Source organism: Primulina tabacum, chromosome 5 (genome assembly GCF_025594145.1).
Source record: "Primulina tabacum isolate GXHZ01 chromosome 5, ASM2559414v2, whole genome shotgun sequence".
Taxonomy (NCBI): Eukaryota; Viridiplantae; Streptophyta; class Magnoliopsida; order Lamiales; family Gesneriaceae; genus Primulina; species Primulina tabacum.
Window position 1 is genome coordinate 12392460 of NC_134554.1, and position 19511 is coordinate 12411970.

At 35.4% G+C, this 19511-nt stretch overlaps 6 protein-coding genes across 7 annotated transcripts; 2 read left to right on the forward strand and 4 right to left on the reverse strand.

Moving 5' to 3' along the window:
* The first annotated feature begins 736 nt into the window (after positions 1-736).
* Positions 737-2415, forward strand: LOC142544791 (uncharacterized). 2 transcript variants are annotated; one of them, XM_075651827.1, is made up of 5 exons: positions 737-934; positions 1040-1295; positions 1368-1461; positions 1689-1800; positions 2076-2415. In XM_075651827.1, exons 1-5 carry the CDS (start codon positions 795-797, stop codon positions 2224-2226), a joined length of 753 nt encoding a protein of 250 aa, XP_075507942.1. In that variant the 5' UTR covers positions 737-794; the 3' UTR covers positions 2227-2415. The 2 variants fall into 2 exon arrangements, with proteins under 2 accessions (XP_075507942.1, XP_075507943.1); XM_075651828.1 differs by having other exon boundaries at positions 768-898; positions 1036-1295.
* A 111-nt stretch (positions 2416-2526) lies between these two features.
* On the reverse strand, positions 2527-3663 carry LOC142544792 (reticulon-like protein B13). The gene is made up of 4 exons (XM_075651829.1): positions 3521-3663; positions 3241-3427; positions 2933-3147; positions 2527-2852 (listed from the first exon to the last, which is right to left on the reverse strand). The coding sequence occupies exons 1-4, from the start codon at positions 3579-3581 to the stop codon at positions 2665-2667; spliced, it is 651 nt and encodes a 216-aa protein (XP_075507944.1). The 5' UTR covers positions 3582-3663; the 3' UTR covers positions 2527-2664.
* A 2054-nt stretch (positions 3664-5717) lies between these two features.
* Positions 5718-7403, reverse strand: LOC142544793 (uncharacterized). The gene is made up of 2 exons (XM_075651830.1): positions 7303-7403; positions 5718-7126 (listed from the first exon to the last, which is right to left on the reverse strand). Exon 2 carries the CDS (start codon positions 7103-7105, stop codon positions 6131-6133), a length of 975 nt encoding a protein of 324 aa, XP_075507945.1. The 5' UTR covers positions 7106-7126; positions 7303-7403; the 3' UTR covers positions 5718-6130.
* Positions 7404-12313: 4910 nt separating this feature from the next.
* Positions 12314-13593, reverse strand: LOC142544129 (methyl jasmonate esterase 1-like). Its single transcript, XM_075651203.1, has 3 exons — positions 12928-13593; positions 12712-12843; positions 12314-12595 (listed from the first exon to the last, which is right to left on the reverse strand). Exons 1-3 carry the CDS (start codon positions 13303-13305, stop codon positions 12314-12316), a joined length of 792 nt encoding a protein of 263 aa, XP_075507318.1. The 5' UTR covers positions 13306-13593.
* Positions 13594-13769: 176 nt separating this feature from the next.
* On the forward strand, positions 13770-16274 carry LOC142546658 (pentatricopeptide repeat-containing protein At3g50420). The gene has a single exon (XM_075654496.1). It carries the CDS (start codon positions 13892-13894, stop codon positions 16124-16126), a length of 2235 nt encoding a protein of 744 aa, XP_075510611.1. The 5' UTR covers positions 13770-13891; the 3' UTR covers positions 16127-16274.
* Positions 16275-16915: 641 nt separating this feature from the next.
* Positions 16916-18018, reverse strand: LOC142544794 (dof zinc finger protein DOF3.4-like). The gene has a single exon (XM_075651831.1). The coding sequence runs from the start codon at positions 17748-17750 to the stop codon at positions 17061-17063; it is 690 nt and encodes a 229-aa protein (XP_075507946.1). The 5' UTR covers positions 17751-18018; the 3' UTR covers positions 16916-17060.
* Between the last annotated feature and the right edge of the window lie 1493 nt (positions 18019-19511).

Genomic DNA, 19511 nt, shown 5'->3' on the forward strand with positions numbered 1-19511 from the left:
ACGATATCCTGTATATTTATTAATAAGATAAATCAATTTTGTTTATATTTAAAAACATAAATAATAATTTTTGCATAAAAGTGATATTTTTTTATAAATAATTCAAATAGAAAAATAGTTGATTAGAATTTTTTTTAAATAAAAAATAAAGTAGCCAAAATTGTAAAGCTTTTCCTTTATCTGTTTGAGGAACAATTTATCTTCACTTCAATAACCCGTATGGTAATCACCCGTTTCCAGTACCAAAGCTTTTGAAGTAAAACTATTTTTTTTTTGAATAAATGAAAATAAAATTCAGAACGAATATAAAATTTAAAAGTTATATAATTAAATGACATTTTTTTAATGTCAACATTTATACGTTGATAAAATAAAAAGAAATTATACGTGAATATTCGAATTGATAGAATAAATGAATCAATTATATGTGAATTCGAATTCTCGGATCCTATCGAAACCGGCAAAAACTTGTGTGAGACGGTCTCATGGGTCGTATTTTGTGATACGGATTTCTTATTTAGGTCATTCATGAAAAAATATTACCTTTTATGCTAAGAGTATTATTTTTTATTGTGAATATCGGTCGGATTGACTCGTCTCATAAATAAAGATCCGTGAAATCGTTTAAAAAAAACCCGTTGAAGCTATTATATTATCTCCGAAGTAGAGGTTGAGAAGTATAAATTGCGGAATCTCATATTACTACTTTTTGGGATGTCCAGTGTAACATATTATAGACTATAAATATTAGCTGCTGATTTCGCTAGATAGTACGGGTGTTGCGTATATACACGATGCGTAACATGACAAGCTCAGCCTCGCCGAAAGGCATCGCGGCCATAGTAGGCGTGGGGCCCAAGCTCGGACGGTCCATCGCCCGGAAATTCGCGCATGAAGGGTACACTGTCGCCATTCTATCCCGCGACCTAGGCCAGTACACTGGATACGCATAATTACCTTCTCCACCACTTCCAGTTCCACCCCATGTGTATGTATATATATATATATCCCCGTATGCTGATTTAATTGTTACAGGTAGACTATCCAGATTTGCAGATGAAATAGCGAGAGAAGAGAAATCGCGGGTATTCGCAATCCGAATCGACTGCTCGGAGTCTCGAAGCATAAAGGAGGCATTCGAGGGGGTTCTGTCTCTGGGTTTCGTGGAAGTTTTAGTATACAACGCTTACCATCCAACATCGTGGAACCCCACCAATTTCGCCGATATCAGACTCGATCACTTCCAAAAATCCCTCGCCGTCTCCACCGTCGGCGCATTCCACTGCGCCCAACAGGTCGGTGAAGTAATAGATGTACTCCGGACACTTGGATAAATTGTGAAATATTGTTTGAGAAATTGATCGCAGGTACTTCCGGGCATGGTGGATAGAGGAAGAGGGACGATTCTGTTCACCGGCTGCTCCGCTTCTCTTTACGGGATTGCTGGCTCCTCCGACTTATGTAAAGTAGCTCATTTAATTTCCAATGCCATGAATTAATTAATCAACTTTTTTTAATGTTAAAAAATAGAATCTATGTTTGTTAGATTATAAAAAGTGACATTTTCCGAACTGTATGATATCTTTTTGGTTGTTTCTAGACCCCATTCAAGCATCTTTTTGGCCAAAGAACAAAAGTAAACTTGGATTAATAAATTTAAGTTGATGTATTTAAATTTAAAACAACAGGCTGTGGGAAGTTTGCGATGAGAGGGTTAGCTCAATGCCTCGCCAGAGAATTCCAGCCTCGGGGAGTACACGTTGCTCATGTCATCATCGACGGCATAGTCGGCGCCCCGAGGTTTGTCGGCCTGTCTGACTGATTCATGCTGATCCATATAGAATCTTGGCACAAAATCTCACTTTATTGTCCGCGGCAGCCCACTAGAATATATACCCCATTATAACGGTCCACCGATCCTAAAATTTAATAAATGTTATGATCTACAAGAAAAAACCAAGTTATTTTTTACAATCATAAATATCCGATGTTTGAACGTTAGTCTCGGAACAATTATGATGGCAGTGCATCAGGATGCTTTTCGCTAGCTAATTTTTAATTTGGTGTTTTGACAGGCGAAGATCCTCAACTTCTTCGGTCGGCGAGTTGCATGGAGGAGTAGAAGACGGGTCGATGGACCCAGACGCACTTGCTCAAACATATTGGCAACTGCACGCTCAGGACCGATCTGCCTGGACCCAAGAAATCGACCTTCGACCCACCTGATCGAGGCCTCCATGATATTGCAGGCTACAAATGCGTGTCATTCTCGGATTCGATTTGTTTTTTTATAGATATCAATAGCGAAGAGAATATTAAATTTTTATGTTGCTTGCAACGTAACTAGCGGTCCGTTCTCGAATAAATTTGTTGATTGATTAATGGCCGCGTGCACAACTTGGAAGTCAAATTACATATTTATTGTCATATATTTCAAAACTTGTGTTGCCATATTTGTCAAATTGTGGGAAGACTTTTTTGGAAATTTGAATATCAAACGAAGCCTAAGAGAGGCAATCGGTACAATTCATCCCCAAACACCATTTATATCAAAATTATTAACAAAAAACACACCACGCATCATGCATGGCTTTTGTCTCTTTATACAATATAAACAAAAAAAACTTGGAACAAGCAATTTACATTAAATAAAAAAAATAGGAGCTACTCCGTCTTCTGCTCCTTAATTGGTTCTTTCTGTTTCCCTGTTAACTTATTGATCATTTTCTGGAGCTTTTCCCTTAACATGAAATACAACCTCTCAGATTTTATCCTCAACTTCTCAGCATACTCATTTATCTTCTCCTCGTTTTTCACATATGTCAAAGGCAATGTCAATCCTCCCAAAATGCCTACAACATTCAAAGGAAAATTAAATCATGTAACACAATTATTAAATGCTTATATGTTTTGTGAGGAACTTCAGAATTACCTATGTAGCAGATTGTAAGTAAATCTAAGTAGCTTCCCACCAAGGAAAGTGCATAGAAAGAAGCCACAACTCCGGCAAACACAAACCATTCATTCGCGGCGCCCATGTGAAGTACCGTTCGAATCGCTTCATTGATCCGCTGATGGCATAAAGTGGCTGTCTCTACTGTCGTCTGCTCGCTGATTTCCAATCTTGACAAGTCCGGAGTACCCTCTCTGCACCGGACAAGTTAATATCAAAAGTCTAGAAACTACACCTTCGTGTGAAGGAAAAAAAGAATAGAAATGAATAATTTTCTAGTTGGGTACCTATTGAAGAGACGATTAAGATTCCCCCAAGCAAACAAACACACGACAATCGTCATAGCCAGCCAAGAAACCAAAGTGATAAACGTAAAGCCATATATCTCCATCGCCACCCATGTAACTGTTGCCGCCACAAGGAGTAAAATACCGGCATCCTTTCTTCTCCATAACACTATATCCCTCACCCAATCTGCCACATAATCTAACATATTCTAATTAGCAAGTTTTTCAAATCAAATTACATAAAACTTCTTGAAATTCTAAAGTTATAATACAACGGAACCTGGATTTTCTTGGTGCTGGGTTGTTGGTGGAGCAGGCTGAGATTCCGGTGAAGCGGACATGATTGAAAATTATCTGTACTGTTTTCTATACGCCAGAAGATTGGTGATATAAGATTTGGTAGTCTAAGACAGGTTTAAATATATAATTAATTTGGGGTTACACGTATTTGAATGTAGTAGGAGACGTGGAAGCCATGCAGCCTTCTTCCCATTTTAATTTTTTTACACACAGCATATCTGATTTGGATCAAAACGAAATATTCAACATTTCGGTGGAAGTCTCTCGTTTCTTTTTTTTTTTTTTTTTTTTCCCGAAATAAAATATATCATTTTTTTTTTTGGTTGAAGAAAGTGACATAACCTTCACATGTGGCTCTGTGAAATTTATATATACACAGGTATCGAATTGGTCCCCAAAAAAAAAAAAAAATATATATAATTGTTTCACGCATATCTACGGCCGAACCAATCGGGATGAGGTGAAAAATAGGTTTTATATCAATTTTTAGAAATTAAAGATTTATATGTCTAAAAGTTTAATTCATCTCACATACAAAATTTAGACTTCTTTATTCATGGGTTGAGTGTGTTTAAATTTGAATAAAATCTGAATATTTTCTTAAGACTTCTTTATTCACAGGTTCCTAATTATATATTTTAAGAATTTTCTAAAAAAATAAGATCACAAAAACTTAGTTTTTTAAATCATATAAAGTCTGAGATGTATGGTTGGACTTTGTTTTGAAATACTAAAAGGCCTACTATGAATTAAAGAGAGAAAATTTCATTCTTAGTGTGGGAGAAACTATTATAAATATAAATAAATTATTTTTACCGACAGCCCATGTCTGTCGGCTGTTGGTCTACAATCAGCCTAATGGATTAGTCGAAGCCCATTTAGTTCAAAACATAGGCCCAATATAATCTTATCCTATATAATTAATTAGGTTAGTACATATGCAATACAGTAATTTTATGAAGTCAATTAGTGTGAACTATATCTTCGTTATTTAATTATTAAGATAGGATTTATATCATAAGATATACAATGATATGATCTTGTTTGGCCTCTAACAGGACTTGGCACCTCGTGCTGTATGTGGTCCTCACACTCATATGCATCGAAATTAAATAAATATTAAAATCAGGGGCTATATATATAATTATATATATATATATATATATATATATCTTAATTATATGATCTAAACTAAACAGATTAATTTAATGGCCTTGGGTTGCAGTTTGGCATATTGGAAGGATTCCTTCCAACTGGGAGAATCACATTTTTCGATTCTAAGTAACCTTTTCATAATAATTATAACATTAATGATAATCGATAAAGCTTAACAAATCAAGAATCTTTTCTACTGTTTGTCCAAAGCACGCTTACTTCGCATTGTACCCATAACTGCTAGTTCAAATCATTGGATGTATCAACAAGATTATATATATATATATAGGTGTGCATCAGATCAATATATATATATATATATATATATATATATATATATAATTTGATCTGATGCACATCTACCGTACACACTTATGTGACTACCGATGATGTGTTACACACCTATTGAATGTGGATAAACATAGAAAAATTGCTCATCCAATTGGAGAGTGACACATCATCTATACTCACATACGTTTTATATATATATATATATATATATCATCGATGATGTGTCACACACCTAATATATATTTGTTGAAAAACAAATATCAGCTTTTTGTAAGGGTATCAAGGAATACTAAACTTCGATTCGTCACATTCAGCTTAATTGAAGCATACGATTTGATATTCGGTGTATGCAATCCGTGTGACTACAAATTATCACGCGATTGTTTTTTAAAAATTGCGAGGAAATATATTTTTTATGATAAAATAAAAAATCTGAGAAGAAAAGTAATAAGATGAAATATATATTATGCTAAGGACATTTTAAGTGAAGTAAATTAAAGTAAAAAAAAAATCCAATACCGTTTATATTTATTTACTTGCCTTATATTTTTAAGAAAATGCATGTTGGAAGAAGATTATATTAAATTATATTTTAAGATATTGTATAGTTCAAATCTTCTTTGTGTAATGTGAGTCTTCTCGCATATCAAGAAAGTTATAAGATTGGTGGATTGAGTATCATGCAATAAACAAATTTAATTAAAAATTGAATGAAAAATACTCGATCCCACTAATATAATTTTATAATATGATCAAATCTGCAGCATAAACCATGCACAGATAATCACTTGAACATCTAAAAATTCTTCCACGCCCAACACACCATAAATTAATTAAACACACTTAATTAACTAAAAAGGAAGAACAATGATGCTAAATTCACCCATATATGATATACCACACTCCAAATTATAAAACCAAAATAATAACCCCAAACCCTAGCTAGCTAGCTAGCTTTGTAAGTGTATACCCTGCACGAATTGAAATTCACCACAATTATTAATTATCGTTCGATAATAAAGTTTATATGGATCGGAATATCCACTTATAAGCTTTAGGATCAAATGATAGTAAAGTCATGGGTGCATATTAGCGGTTCCGTGCAGTATATAATTAATTAATTGTAAATAAGGATTTTGATCGCTTAAGGGTATGCACCATTTGTAGTGGGCAGATCTGTCGGCCAATAAATAGTTGAATTGCAGAAGCCGATTTCAGCTCCGGCAATGGGTGCTGATTCGAAAATGGTGGAAGAAGAAGAAGAAGACGACACCATGCTTCCAAGAATTACCTGCGGTGCAATTTCAGGATAAATATTTGTTGAAGATCTGAGCTTTTGATACAGATCTTGAATCCCATTATTTTGAACTTCACCAAGAATAAAGGCTTGGCTTGCTTGAGCTTGGTGCTGATTGTCTCTGTGGAAAGAATTTGACAGGCCGATGGATGGAACCTGGATCGGGCCTAAAGGGTCGAAGCCTAATGCCCGAGAGTGAAACCCGCCGTTAGAAATGGAACAATCTGTCACCAAGTGTGATCCAAACAAACCAACTTCTTCTTTTCCAGGATTAGACAGTGGATTAGGATTAGGGTTTTGGTTTGCTCTGAGTAAAGAAAGTATGTGAGAATTCTGCGGGGTGGCCCATAAAATAGGGCTTTGAGTGAAAGCATCAGCGTGCTCAAATCCACTGAAAAAGGCTGCTTTCCCCATCTCCGATGAGAAAGTTTTCAACTTTCCGGCAGTTGAAGACTTCCCAACGGCCGCAGCTATGCTGGTGCTCTTGTTCTTCCGGCATCCACCTCCAATTGGAACGTTTCGCAAGGCCCCACCTTTTGTCCAGTAGCGGCGGCAAGTCTTGCAGAAATGGCGTGGCTGAGTGAGATTGTAGTTGTTATAGTAACAGAATTTCGTGTTGGAGGAATCGCATCGTGGGCATCTCAGATTTTCCATCGCAGCTGCTGCTGCAGTGGCAGCTCCAGCAGAAGAAGAGGGTGACGGAGTACTGGACGGAGAAGGAGAAACCGGGCCAACAAGAAATCCTCCATTAGGGCTAGAAATATTGGATCTTTCTCCAGCTATTAAGCCAACATTGCCTCCCCCAAGAAGCTCTTGAATCATCTTTTTCTGTTCTTTGCAGATCTACAAAAATTCAAAAGAACCAAGAAAAAAAGCAGATATTTGTTACTCCTTTTTAGTGTAAAAAGAAGAAGAAAGTTGCTTAGATAGCTAGGGTGTGTTGTGTTTGTAAATTTATCATTTACTCCGTGATCATTGTGAGAAAAGAGAGATAAAGAAACATGAAAATGGGAGCTTACCTTTGTTTCTTTTCAGCTGAAAATAGAGGATTTTTGATTAGTTGAGCCAAAAATTTATGGGGGAAGGTAGAGGAACAGAACAAGTTAAGATAGAAAATCTTATATATAGGATGTAACAAACTAAAGGGACAAGCTACTTTGTCTAGTTTCGAAAACAATAACTTAGTCTTTTTGTTTTTGGATTAGTAACGTACTCAATTTTAACATTTTGTTATAATTGATATTACATTCATTTCATATATTAATCTCACATTTGTCACCTACCACATGATTATATATATATATATATATATATATATATATATATATATATATATATATAGATATAGATAGATAGATATAGTAATGGATCTCGATCATATGTCACAAGTAAGCTGACGTAAGGTCGGAAAATGCTAACATGAAAGCAGACATTGCTGACGTGTCAGATGTCCGTCAGCATTCCAATAAAAAATGACTAAATTGAAAAAAGCACAAGTTACCGGACTAAATCGTGAATTTATCGATAACATAACCAAAAATAAAAAAAATATTCAATTTGCATGACCAAAAATGTAATTTTTCCTTCTACAAACATGGCAAAATTTAAGCATCACTGTTAATTAAATGTATCTATTTATAAATATAAAACAATGCTTATAAAAATGAGTGGAAACTGCATGTTTAGCATAGGAAAATAGGCTAAATTTGTCGTATAGTTGTCGAAATCAATCCAAATAGTTTCCCATGGAATTGTCGAAATACCATGTGGTGTACCCGACAACACATGCGGCATACTAATGCATAAAATTGTCGTATTTAAATTTCGAGACGAAGCAATTTTATTAATTAAACAGTTGCTAGCAGTAACAGGCTTTGTCCATCCAAGAATTGGAAGCAAATAGGTTCGATCGAGTTTAAAAGGAGCCTATGGCATCATGGAAATACGTACAAAGAACACTACCCCACCATCCTCAATTAATAGCTAGGAACTGCACTCGATGACCCGAAAGTTATGGCTTCAATTTGGCTTCACCGAAGATTATTCGACTAAAAAAATTAGTCGAACACACGATCAACCTAGTATGATTACTAATTATACTGCCACTTTTTTTGCAACACGAGGGGGATTCATTGTGCTAGCTAGCTAGCTAGTTCTTGATCATAAATTTTTTTGTTTGGAGCTTTATAATTTTGTTTGTGCGTGTGCTTGAATCAATCCATGTTCAATTTCATTATGATGTCAATTATATATGAAGTACTTGCAAACTTTTCTCGGGATTAAATCAAAATAAGATTTGAAATTAAAGAAAACAACTTTATGTGGCCTTAAAAAGAAACTAATCATATACCCAATTAAGGCCTTTTTTTTTTTACATATTAAGGCCTATTTATTGTGTAAAGAATCGGACATTATATTAGCACATATTAGGATAAATAAAGGGAAAGATAATGTGAATTAATTAACCAAGAATTTTTCAATCCTGGTATTCATTAGTGTAAACGAGATAGAATATATTAAACGAGTTTAATTATGACAAGCGGTTTAAAATTTGTAATTAGGTTGAAATATTATTTTTTATTAACAAAAATTAATATTTTATTATAATTATAGGCAGTGTTTGTTTTATTTTTTTAGGATAAAGTCACCCCTGATTATTTATACGCTTCGTCTAAATATTTAATTTATTTATCCACTCACTCACCACCCAATTATTTTATTATTCATAGACAACTACGCAGTCAATGCATAAAAAGCTGGTGGTCAAATATAGCGTATGATACCAAGATTATTTGGTGATAATGCCGAGAAAAATTAAGTACAACAATGGATAATTAATATTAATAATATTATACGATAATTAAAAAAATATCTTATTTTTCAAGAATAAAATAAAAAAAACATAAAAATTAGAAGCCATTGTTAAAATACTGCTTTGGATGCTATTAAGCATAATCATGTTGAATTGTGGACGAAGTTGTTTTTTAAGTAGCCAAATTTCATTCTCAATCCATTATTTTTTTCTCTCAATTTTAGTATTTTTCTAAAAATGACAGTCACATTTTGTTATTATTTACGATATCATGTCAGCGCTCTAATTGAATCATTACATGAATAAATCTCTAGAGACACAAATTAATAATAAAAAAAGTCAATATCCTAAATTTGTTTGAAATAAGCTAAGTGTGCATGCAGGAGAAATGTACATGTTTGGAGAGGAATGTGGAAGTGTGAAACCCGAGACCTAGACTGAAACAAAGGTGTGAAAATGAAGAAAAAGCTAACAAGAAAACGACCACCATAACCAAAAAACATGCTTGTTTTTACATCCATTGTTGGTCACACTTCAATCACAACACTTTGGTCCATAAATGGAGAGACCCACTATAATACACAGATTTATCAATTCCTTCATTTCCTAGCTCCATATGTTCATTTTCTTTCATTTCTTGTTCGTTGGACTATATTTCAAATATTTCTGATCATAATTTAAAATCGAAAACGAGGGGACAAAGAACATATGTTTTTTTCTTCTTCTTATGATTATATGTAAGTGCATATAAAAGAATAAATAAATGGTTTTTTTAAATGCATATTGCAGCCTTCGGTCAGGACTGGCGGATGCTTTATTAATGTATCCTCACAATCCAACAATTGAACAAAGAGATACTCGTCACGTACACCTGAACTGAACTGACTGACCTGACCTGACCGCGCGTGCCGTCCGGAAACACAACCACAACCACAGCCATGACCAAAAAGATTATCAGGCAAAAAAAAAAAAAAAAAATCAACTTTAGGATTTGAATATATAATTTGGTACTTTATTTGAATTATTATACGTGTGGTGGTGATTGGTGGTGGTGGGACAGCAGAAAAGGACGCGAGAATGGTGGTGGCCGGGCAGATAATATTCTCTCCTATTCTCTTCTTGCATGCGCTTCGTTAATCTACACTATTCAACATTCTTGCCATGTCACTTTCGTGCTCTCAAATCTATCAACCACATTCAATTATTAAAAACTTTAAGACTAAATAGAAAAAATATATTATTTAAAAATTAAATGGAATTAATTTTAATTAAAAGTGACTAAAAAATCTGTCGAAAACATATAAGTTAAATTAATTATTCTAATAGGTATGCATTATCTTATAAAAGATAAAAACTTGTGTGAGACGGTCTCACGGATCGTATTTGTGATACGGATATCTTATTAGGGTCATCCATGAAAAAATATTACTTTTTGTGCTAAGAGTATTATTTTTTATTGTGAATATCGGTAGGATTGACCCGTCTCACAGATAAAAATCTGTGAGACCGTCTTACAAGAGACATACCGCCTGTAAAAAGTTGGAGTGACAGGAAAATATTTTACAAGATAACCATTAATATATTTTATGTATATATCATATTATTTTGAAATAAATAAACCTTCCAGTTTGGTGTGATAATCTGCATGCCTATAAAAGAGTTAAATAATTACAAGAACATGATAATTTTTATTTCGGTATGTTTTTTTTTTTATTAAATTTCAAACTTATTTTGATATACTTGTTTTTTTTATGTTTGAATTTATTTTTCGACGTGATGTTGATGTGATAATATGATGCTGATTAATATACTATCACATTCAAATTATCGATAAATACTTATAAAATTTAAAAAAAAAATATAGTTGTACCTTAAAAAACCCATTAAAAAGTAAGCATTCATATATTATTGGAAGATACGATATTTCTAGCAATATTAAATTCAAAATAATTTCGGGTTCTGTGCACACTATAGCCCATGAAAATGTATTAATATTAAATTATGAAATCAATAAAAAAAAATTAATGAATAATAAGTCGAATGAAATGTGTAAAGCGGGGAGGACCGGAGAATGATTCCATTCAATCCAATTGAGTAAGTGGGGCCCCATCCCGGTTGTTGTCTCCCTTTACGCGGCAAATAGTCTTTTCTTGGGTCCACAACCCGCTTCATTCACTTTTTCCCCGAGTACGGTCCAATTTATGCGCTTCCCTTCCCTTCCCTTTCCTTCCCTTCCACCACAATAATAATTCAGTCAATTATTCTCACGTACATGCACTGCCCAGTACTACTGCTTACGCTCTAATTTCTTTTTCTATTTTTGTTTTCCACCTGTCCTCAAAATATTTTGCATTTGAATTCAAATCTAATGAAACATTTTTATTTCATTTCCAAACTCCATATATAAAATAGCTCGTATCAAATCAAATTCAGTATCAAAACTCGAATCTAGCTAATCAAGTCGTATTTGATCCGGATTTGATCTGAGAAGAGAGATTTGAACAACGAATTTAAAATGATACTGGTCTAAATCACAAATCTTAACATGATCTTTGGATACATTGTACATGAGGTAATTAAAATGAGAGGCAAGAAGGAGAATTACAAGTATATATAAACATTGCGAGGGAAAAAGATAACTTGTATATCTAGATGTTTAAAAGAGCTATGAATTCCCAAAGGGACACTGTCATTAACTGGATAAAAACTTGTGTGAGACGATTTCACGGGTCGTATTTTGTGATAATGGTCTCTATTCGGGTTATTAATGAAAATATATTATTTTTTATTGTGGATATCGGTAAGGTTGATCCGTCTCACAGATAAAGATTCATGAGACCGTCTCACAAAATACCTAAACAGAGAATCATTTCATGTGGGTTATATATATATATATGCACATAACTTTATTCCGCCAACTCCAATGGAGTTGAATTAAATGTGTGTGGTTTCTTAAAATAGGTGGTATACTGACATTTTAGTCTTTTAAAAATTAAATTAATCTGTAATCTTAGTATAACAATTATTAAGTTTATAATATAATTAGTATAACAATTATTAAGTTTATTTAACAAAATTAATCATAATATGCCGTTATAAATCAATAAAAATCGTCCATTTTCCTCCTTTTCTCCGTACATTCAAGTGTAAGTCTTCATACCATATAATTTTTATTGGTAATCCACATACAGCTACTCGTGAATAAGGGAAAAAAAATATTAGTTTCCAATGATTTGTTGTAGGCAGAGACACAGTTCTTGGGGTTTAGAGAACATGACCATATGATCAGCATCATGAATCATCTTCACCTCACGTGTTGGATTATTTTGAATCATCCACTCCTGGTACTCTTTCCTTAAGACGTAATCCTGTTCGCAAATCACGTAAACACGTCGAACCGAACCGTAATTTTCTTCCGACAGACGAGTTTCTTTCAACAGATCAGGCGCATCCTGATAACGTCCTATGGGTCTCACCAATGACGTTGCCAGAGTTAAATCCTATATACATGTACCCAACGAGAAGATGTGTATAAAAATGAAAAGACAGAGTTTGTTTGAGATAAAGAATACGTTTCGCATAGTATATTTTTGAATGTGGTTAAATGGGTTGTTACCTCGGGTGGAGAAAGTTGATACAAGTGAGAGGACATAAACTTTGGGCCTAAGAGGAAGGAGGTGGGAGGCTTGTCCTCTCCATTGCTAAACGATACTTGGCAGTCCAAAAAAGTCTCCACTTGCCTTTCGTGCTGTGTATAGTTAATTACAATTCTTATAATATATTATATATATATATATATATATATTTCTATAAAGATGTTGACGTACGATACCTCTTGACGAATAGTTTGGACAATTAGGTTAGGGCCGGGCATGAAGGCAGTAACAAAAACAGCAACATCAATTTTCTTGGGGTATTTTTCCATGGCAAGAGATATACTAATCCCACCCATGCTATGCCCGACAAGAACCACCCTCTCCTCCTCCGGCAAAGCCTCCATGAACTCCATCAGCGGCTGTGAATATGCAGAGAAAGTAGTAACTTCTGCCAAAGGTTTGGTATTAGCTCCGGCAGCAGCCATGTCGAGGGCGGTCACACGGTGGCCTTGGAATCTCAGCAGTGTCGTAACTTTGTACCAACACCATGCACCATGACATGCGCCATGAACCAGCACGACGTGTTGTTTTTTCTTCTTGATCATCTCTTCCATTTTTCCTTCTTTCCTTTTAATTTTTTCCCCACTCTTGCACTAATTATATCTTTAATTTGATCACTCAACCCACATATGTATGAAAATTACACATTTTACGCTTGAATTTCTTAAAAATGTCTGATCTGAATCATGCATGATACCAACCCTGTATTTAATGCATTAAGCAGCCGGAGTAATAGAGAGTAGGCAGGAGCAAAATGACAAAGCTTCATCCTTGGTTTGTGCGTGAAATGTGTGCAGGCCATTGTACATATAACTAAACCCCCACAAAACATAAGAATTTGCATAATTGATAGCTTTGTTTCTATGTAAACATACAAATGTAATATTCCCGCATCTTTACTAAGAACCTTAATGTGATTTGAAAGGGAGGACGAGCAAAAATATTTATGCAAATTTTATTTTTTTAATAAAAAAATTCTTATGTAAAATTAAACTTAATCGTCACAAAGTAAAAATAGTTTACATAAAATTTATTGTCTCGAGGTACTTATATTAAAAAATAATAACCGATTAGATAAGTAATTCGTTAATTAATTATCTAGCTTTTGTTTATATTATTTTAAAAAATTTAAAAATAGGTATGTGGTGTCTAATATTTGAAATTGGGATGAAAATATGCCATGTACGTATTTGCTCGAAAATTGGCGGGAGCAAACGTCTATTTATGCCACCGTTGCCGCCGATTGAAGCTTCGTATTTGGCAACTCTCCTCTTACAGAAATGCGCCGGGGCAGCCTCTCTCCGGGAAGCTCGTCAGCTCCATGCCTTACTTATTACATCGACGCACTACCACCGGGGATCACCGTTTCTGCACAACAACATCCTGTCCATGTACGCACGATGCGGGTATTTAGACGACTCCCAACGTGTGTTCGACAAAATGCCGCAAAGAAATATCATATCGTACAACGCGCTGATTTCAGCCTATTCGCGTAGTCCCCAACAATCCTATCGGATATGTCGTTTGGTTCACGAATTGGAAGACGAGAACCTGGTGGCAAATGAAACAACCTTCACCAGTCTTCTACACGCATTGTCGGGACCAGGAAACGAGGTATTGGGCTCTTTGTTACATAACCGTTGTATAAAAAGAGGATTTTGCAACCATCTCCTTGTTCAGACCTCTCTACTTGGAATGTACTCGGGTTTGGGGGATATGGATTGTGCTAAAAAAGTGTTTTGTCTTATGAAGAACAAAGACACCACAGCTTGGAACGCTATTATTTCCGGTTGTGTGAAGAATGGAAAAATAATGGAAGGCCTCGGGCTTTTTCAGAATATGCTAAAGGATGGGGTTGCTCCTACCCAATTTACATATTCATTGGTTTTGAAAGCTAGTGCCAAGTTAGGAGATCATGTGATGGGGAAACTTGCGCATGCTCAAGTTCTTGTGTCGGAAACTTACATTGATTTGCCTTTGCAAAATGTGTTGCTTCACATGTATTGTAGCTGTGGTGACATAAATGCGTTGTTTAAGGTTTTTTCGCGAATCGAGAGTCCAGATTTGGTTTCTTGGAACTCAGTTATTGGCGGATTTTCAGAGAGTGGAGACGGAGATATGGCAATGGTTATGTTTGTTCAGCTGGGGCGTGTACCACTTGTTAAACCTGATGAATATACTTTTGCAACGGTTATATCTGGTACAGGTGTATACCCTGCTGCCAGATGTGGGAAACCACTCCATGCCCAAATTGAGAAAGCCGGATTCGCAAGAAGTCTTTATATTGGGAGCGCACTCATCTCCATGTACTTCAGCAATGATGATGGCGACACATCGCAAAAGATTTTCAGTGCTATTTCAAATAGAGATGTCGTTCTTTGGACTGATATGATTGGGGGGAACGGTAAGATCGGGGAAAGTGAGATTGCGTTGAAGTTCTTCCGTGGGTTGTTCCTTGAAGGTTTCAAATTAGATAACTTCGCTTTAAGTAGTGCTTTAAGCGTCTGTGCTGATTTGGCAACTCTAAGACAAGGGGAGATGATTCATTCTGTGGCATTAAAAACCGGAAATGACACTGAAACATGTGTTCATGGATCCTTAGTAAATATGTATGCAAAAATTGGGGAGCTTAAAGCTGCTGAATCTGTATTTTCTTGCGTGTCTGATCATGATTTGAAGTGTTGGAACTCAATGCTCGGAGGTTATGGTCACCATGGTAAAGCCAACGAAGCATTTCAATTATTTGATGAGATTCTTAAACACGGCCTTAGACCGGATCACGTGACTTTCGTATCTTTACTAGCTGCTTGTGGTCATTGTGGCTTGGTGAATGAAAGTCGGTATTTCTGGAACTTCATGAAAGAAATTGGTTTGAGACCAGGACCGAAGCATTTTTCTTGCATGATAAGTTTGTTAAGTCGAGCAGGATTAACGGAAGAGGCCGAGAGGCTGATCGATGAATCACCTTTTGCCGATGAGTATCTGGAATTATGGAGAACGGTTTTGAGTTCTTGTATCGAGAACAGAAATTCGAGAGAAGGTATCCGTGCTGCGGAGCAGATTTTAGCCATAAATCCCGAAGATAGTGCTACAAATATACTGCTTACGAAGCTATACGCTGCAGCAGGGAGATGGGACGATGTCTCGAAAATAAGGAGAAACGTGAGGGAAGTTGCATCGGATAAAGAACCTGGTCTTAGTTGGATAGAGGTCAACAAAAATGTTCACGTGTTTTCTTCAGGGGATCAATCACACCTGCAAAATAATGAAATACAAGTTGAGCTGTGTAAACTTCTCGGGAACTTGATGCCCATTATTGAAGACCGAGTAGATGACATTGAGACCTCGTTTCAGCTTCGTACACATGACAATTGACCTGCGCTGCTCATATGTTATTTTAGCTTCGTCGTTTCTGCGAAAATACTGATCTGTCACAAGATTATATCATGTGACGTAAAAAAAATTCATATGTTTTTCAAAATCTTAGGTGACATCGGAAAACAGAGATCAAACATATAATCATTCTAACTGAAAATTTGTAAATTATGGATATAATTAAAATGTGAGATATTTAGTTTTTGGGAAAATAGATATTTCTATCTATTAAGTTTCCAAAGTTTGGTTTTGATACAGTAATTTCTAATTTTCTGCTAATTCGGTTGAATAAATGATGCGACACTGGAAAATTATGACGTGACATTAGAAAATAATGATGCAACATCGAAAATTGCTTAACATGTCATATTACTTGTTGTCAATTGGACCAAAATAGTCGAAATCAAAAGTTGATATATAACTTAATGGACAAAAACTTAAAATTGGACAAAGTAATGAAACAAAAAAATCATTCTCTTTAGTTTTCTACTTCTAAAATTTCTATTTTAATTTGAATATCGTAGATGTTTCAATGATTATCACATTTCCATGGCCAAAGTTCGATGCTCAATTGTGTGCTTGCAACGTTTTTTGAATTAAATACTATCTGTTATAATGGTCAACCTGATATTTTGATTATCAGAGATCACTTGAAAATTTGTTCTTTTTGCAAAAGTATTTGTTAAAATTTTGTGTGAAATACATTAGTTAAGTGAAAGCTTCGTAATTTTAGGACAAATGATCACATAAATCCCAAGAAACATCTAAAACCAATACATACATTCAGTGTGACTCAAACTTAAGATATATATTCTGGTAAATAAGTTCTCGGACAGTAGTGGTAGATGTATTTTCAACAAATCAACAAAAATATGTAATCCTGATATTTGAAAATGCGACTTTACGATGAAGATTTCAACAACCCGAAAACACTTCATTTCAGTAAAGCAGCGGGTGTGGGAATGGAGAAACAATCCCCGTTTCCCAGAAACCCACTCCTCCCATTCTCAGACTGCCACGTGTCTCCGGACACGCTTGACCCGCCAACCCCAGCACCTGTCGGCCCAACTTCAACCATCCCAGCAAAGGGCCACACCGATCTTCCAAGGCCGAAGCTCATATCTTCAAACCCAGGCCCAATACCAAGCCCAAATCCACCCAAAGTCAACAGCCCTTGAGTATTCAACAAAGAAGTATAACTCCCACAAGCGTTCAGGTTCAGCCCCGCCTTCGCTTCCATATACTGTACGGCTGCGCCGTGATCGGTCGCTAGGGGCATCAGAAACTGAGAATTCATTCCTGGAAGGCGGCGGAAGTCTTGACGAGTTGATGAAAACGGGGCAACGGCGCCAGAACTGGCATCAGCTACGCCGGTACGAGAGCGCTTGGCATTCTTCCTGCTGCCACCACCGATGGGGATGTCACGGAGAGTTCCGCCGTGGGTCCAGTAGCGACGGCAGGACTTGCAGAAGTGGCGGGGCTGGGAAAAGTTGTAGTTGTTGTAGTAGCAAAACTTGGTGTTGATGGAGTCGCAGCGGGGGCAGGGAAGATGTTCTGGCTCAGGTGGCTGCAAACCAACGTGAGCAGACTTGGTGGCCTTCCTTTCAGAAACCTCACTCGCCATTTTTTTTTAGGAGAGGAAAGATGTGGAAGTTACTACTACAAGTGAAAATGTAGTTCGAGATTCGGGAAAAATGAGGGAATAAATGCTTGTATTTATTGGCGGGGGGAGAGGAAGAGATTCTGTGTGGGATTTTGCTGAAACGGAGTGTATTCTCTACTGCAATGGTGGACAGCTTTTACAGCTTGGTTGTGTATATGTTCAGTCGGCGACAATCAGGCTTTGTCTGGGTCGGCTCCTAATTGGTTGACACCATTCTGGTGAAAATAATCCGATTTGCTGATTTTTAAATACGGACTTCGAAAAATAAATAAAACTTTTAATAGAATTGTATTTAAAAATGCTTTTCCACATTGGGATCCAAAGCTTTTAAACTTAATTAATAAAATATTATTCTAAGAATGAATGAATATTTATTAATATATAATACAAATTTAAGATATTAGCCAAATTGTAGGTTGAAATTTAGACTGTTATTATTTATTAAGCATGGGTAGTTTTATCGTTACTATTGAAACAACTAAAAAATTGATTCTTGATGTCAAATAGGATCTTAACATAATATTTTATTTAAAAGGCACTAAAAATGTATTAATAAAAAGAAATCAACAACATAATGTTTATTTCGAATTTCTATTTGAAAAAAAGAAGAGAAAAATGAAACAAAGTCTGATAGGGACAAATGGACAGGAACAAGTTGAAGTGACAAAGGCGGGAAGAATAAAAAGATTTGAGTGATGGCTATGTTGATTGAATTATGACAGACAATATCATGCAATGTCGGATTAGCGTGGCGCTTATATTGGATTGAGGGCCCCATTGGCTTCCTCGTTTTTTATTTAATCAATAATATTAATTTTTACAGTTTCGTAATATTTGATCGATAAGGATTGCTCAATGCCCACGTTGCTTATAGAATGAATATTAGCAGCGTCGTGACATTTTATACGTGTTAACATCAAAGTTGGCAGTATTATTGTTTTTTTTTTTTTTTTTTACCATCTGTTAGTTTTCAACTCCACCCCTCTGTAATGTTTGATATTGATTGTCATAATCAATGTTGATTTCGTCATTGCAAATTTTCTCCTCACATCATATCATTCTTGATTCATGATATTAGGTGTGTCAACAATTAATCCGATCATTAAACGAAACCCAAAACCACTCGAAAAATACCAGCTTTGGGGGTTTTGGATTCAGTATTAGATTGGGTCGAACACAAAAAGCTGAGTGATTTTTTTTTTTTTTTGGTGATAGGTTGTGTTCGAGTTGACCTACATTAAGAGTTAGTTCACCTGACATACCCGACCTGTTTAGAAATTTTTTTGTGTATCTGTCTTTAGTTTTATATGTAGAATGTAGGGTGAAAATTGCAACCCACATGATGTGTATAGAAAATTATTTAGTTAAAAATAAAAAATAATGTATATATTAATGTTGTATAGCAAAAAATTAAATCTGCAGGTTGGTCGGGTTGTTCAAGTTGGTTCATGTTTGGGTTCGAGTTTAGAGTTTTCATGTTATTTCGGATTCAGGTCGGATTGATAATGTAGGCGTTGCTGCGGAGCATCGTTTTCTCTATACGAAAGAAACATCAAAATGCTCTAAATTTGGATGCTCAGCTCGAACGGTAGATAAAATTTTAGGATCCTAATATTTTAATTTCACCTACAACTTCAATAGTCTGGCATGCACGCAGTGCGATAGAGAATAAGTGGTTAGCTTGTTCAATATCAAGTCATTTTCCGCACCAGGCACGCTCTC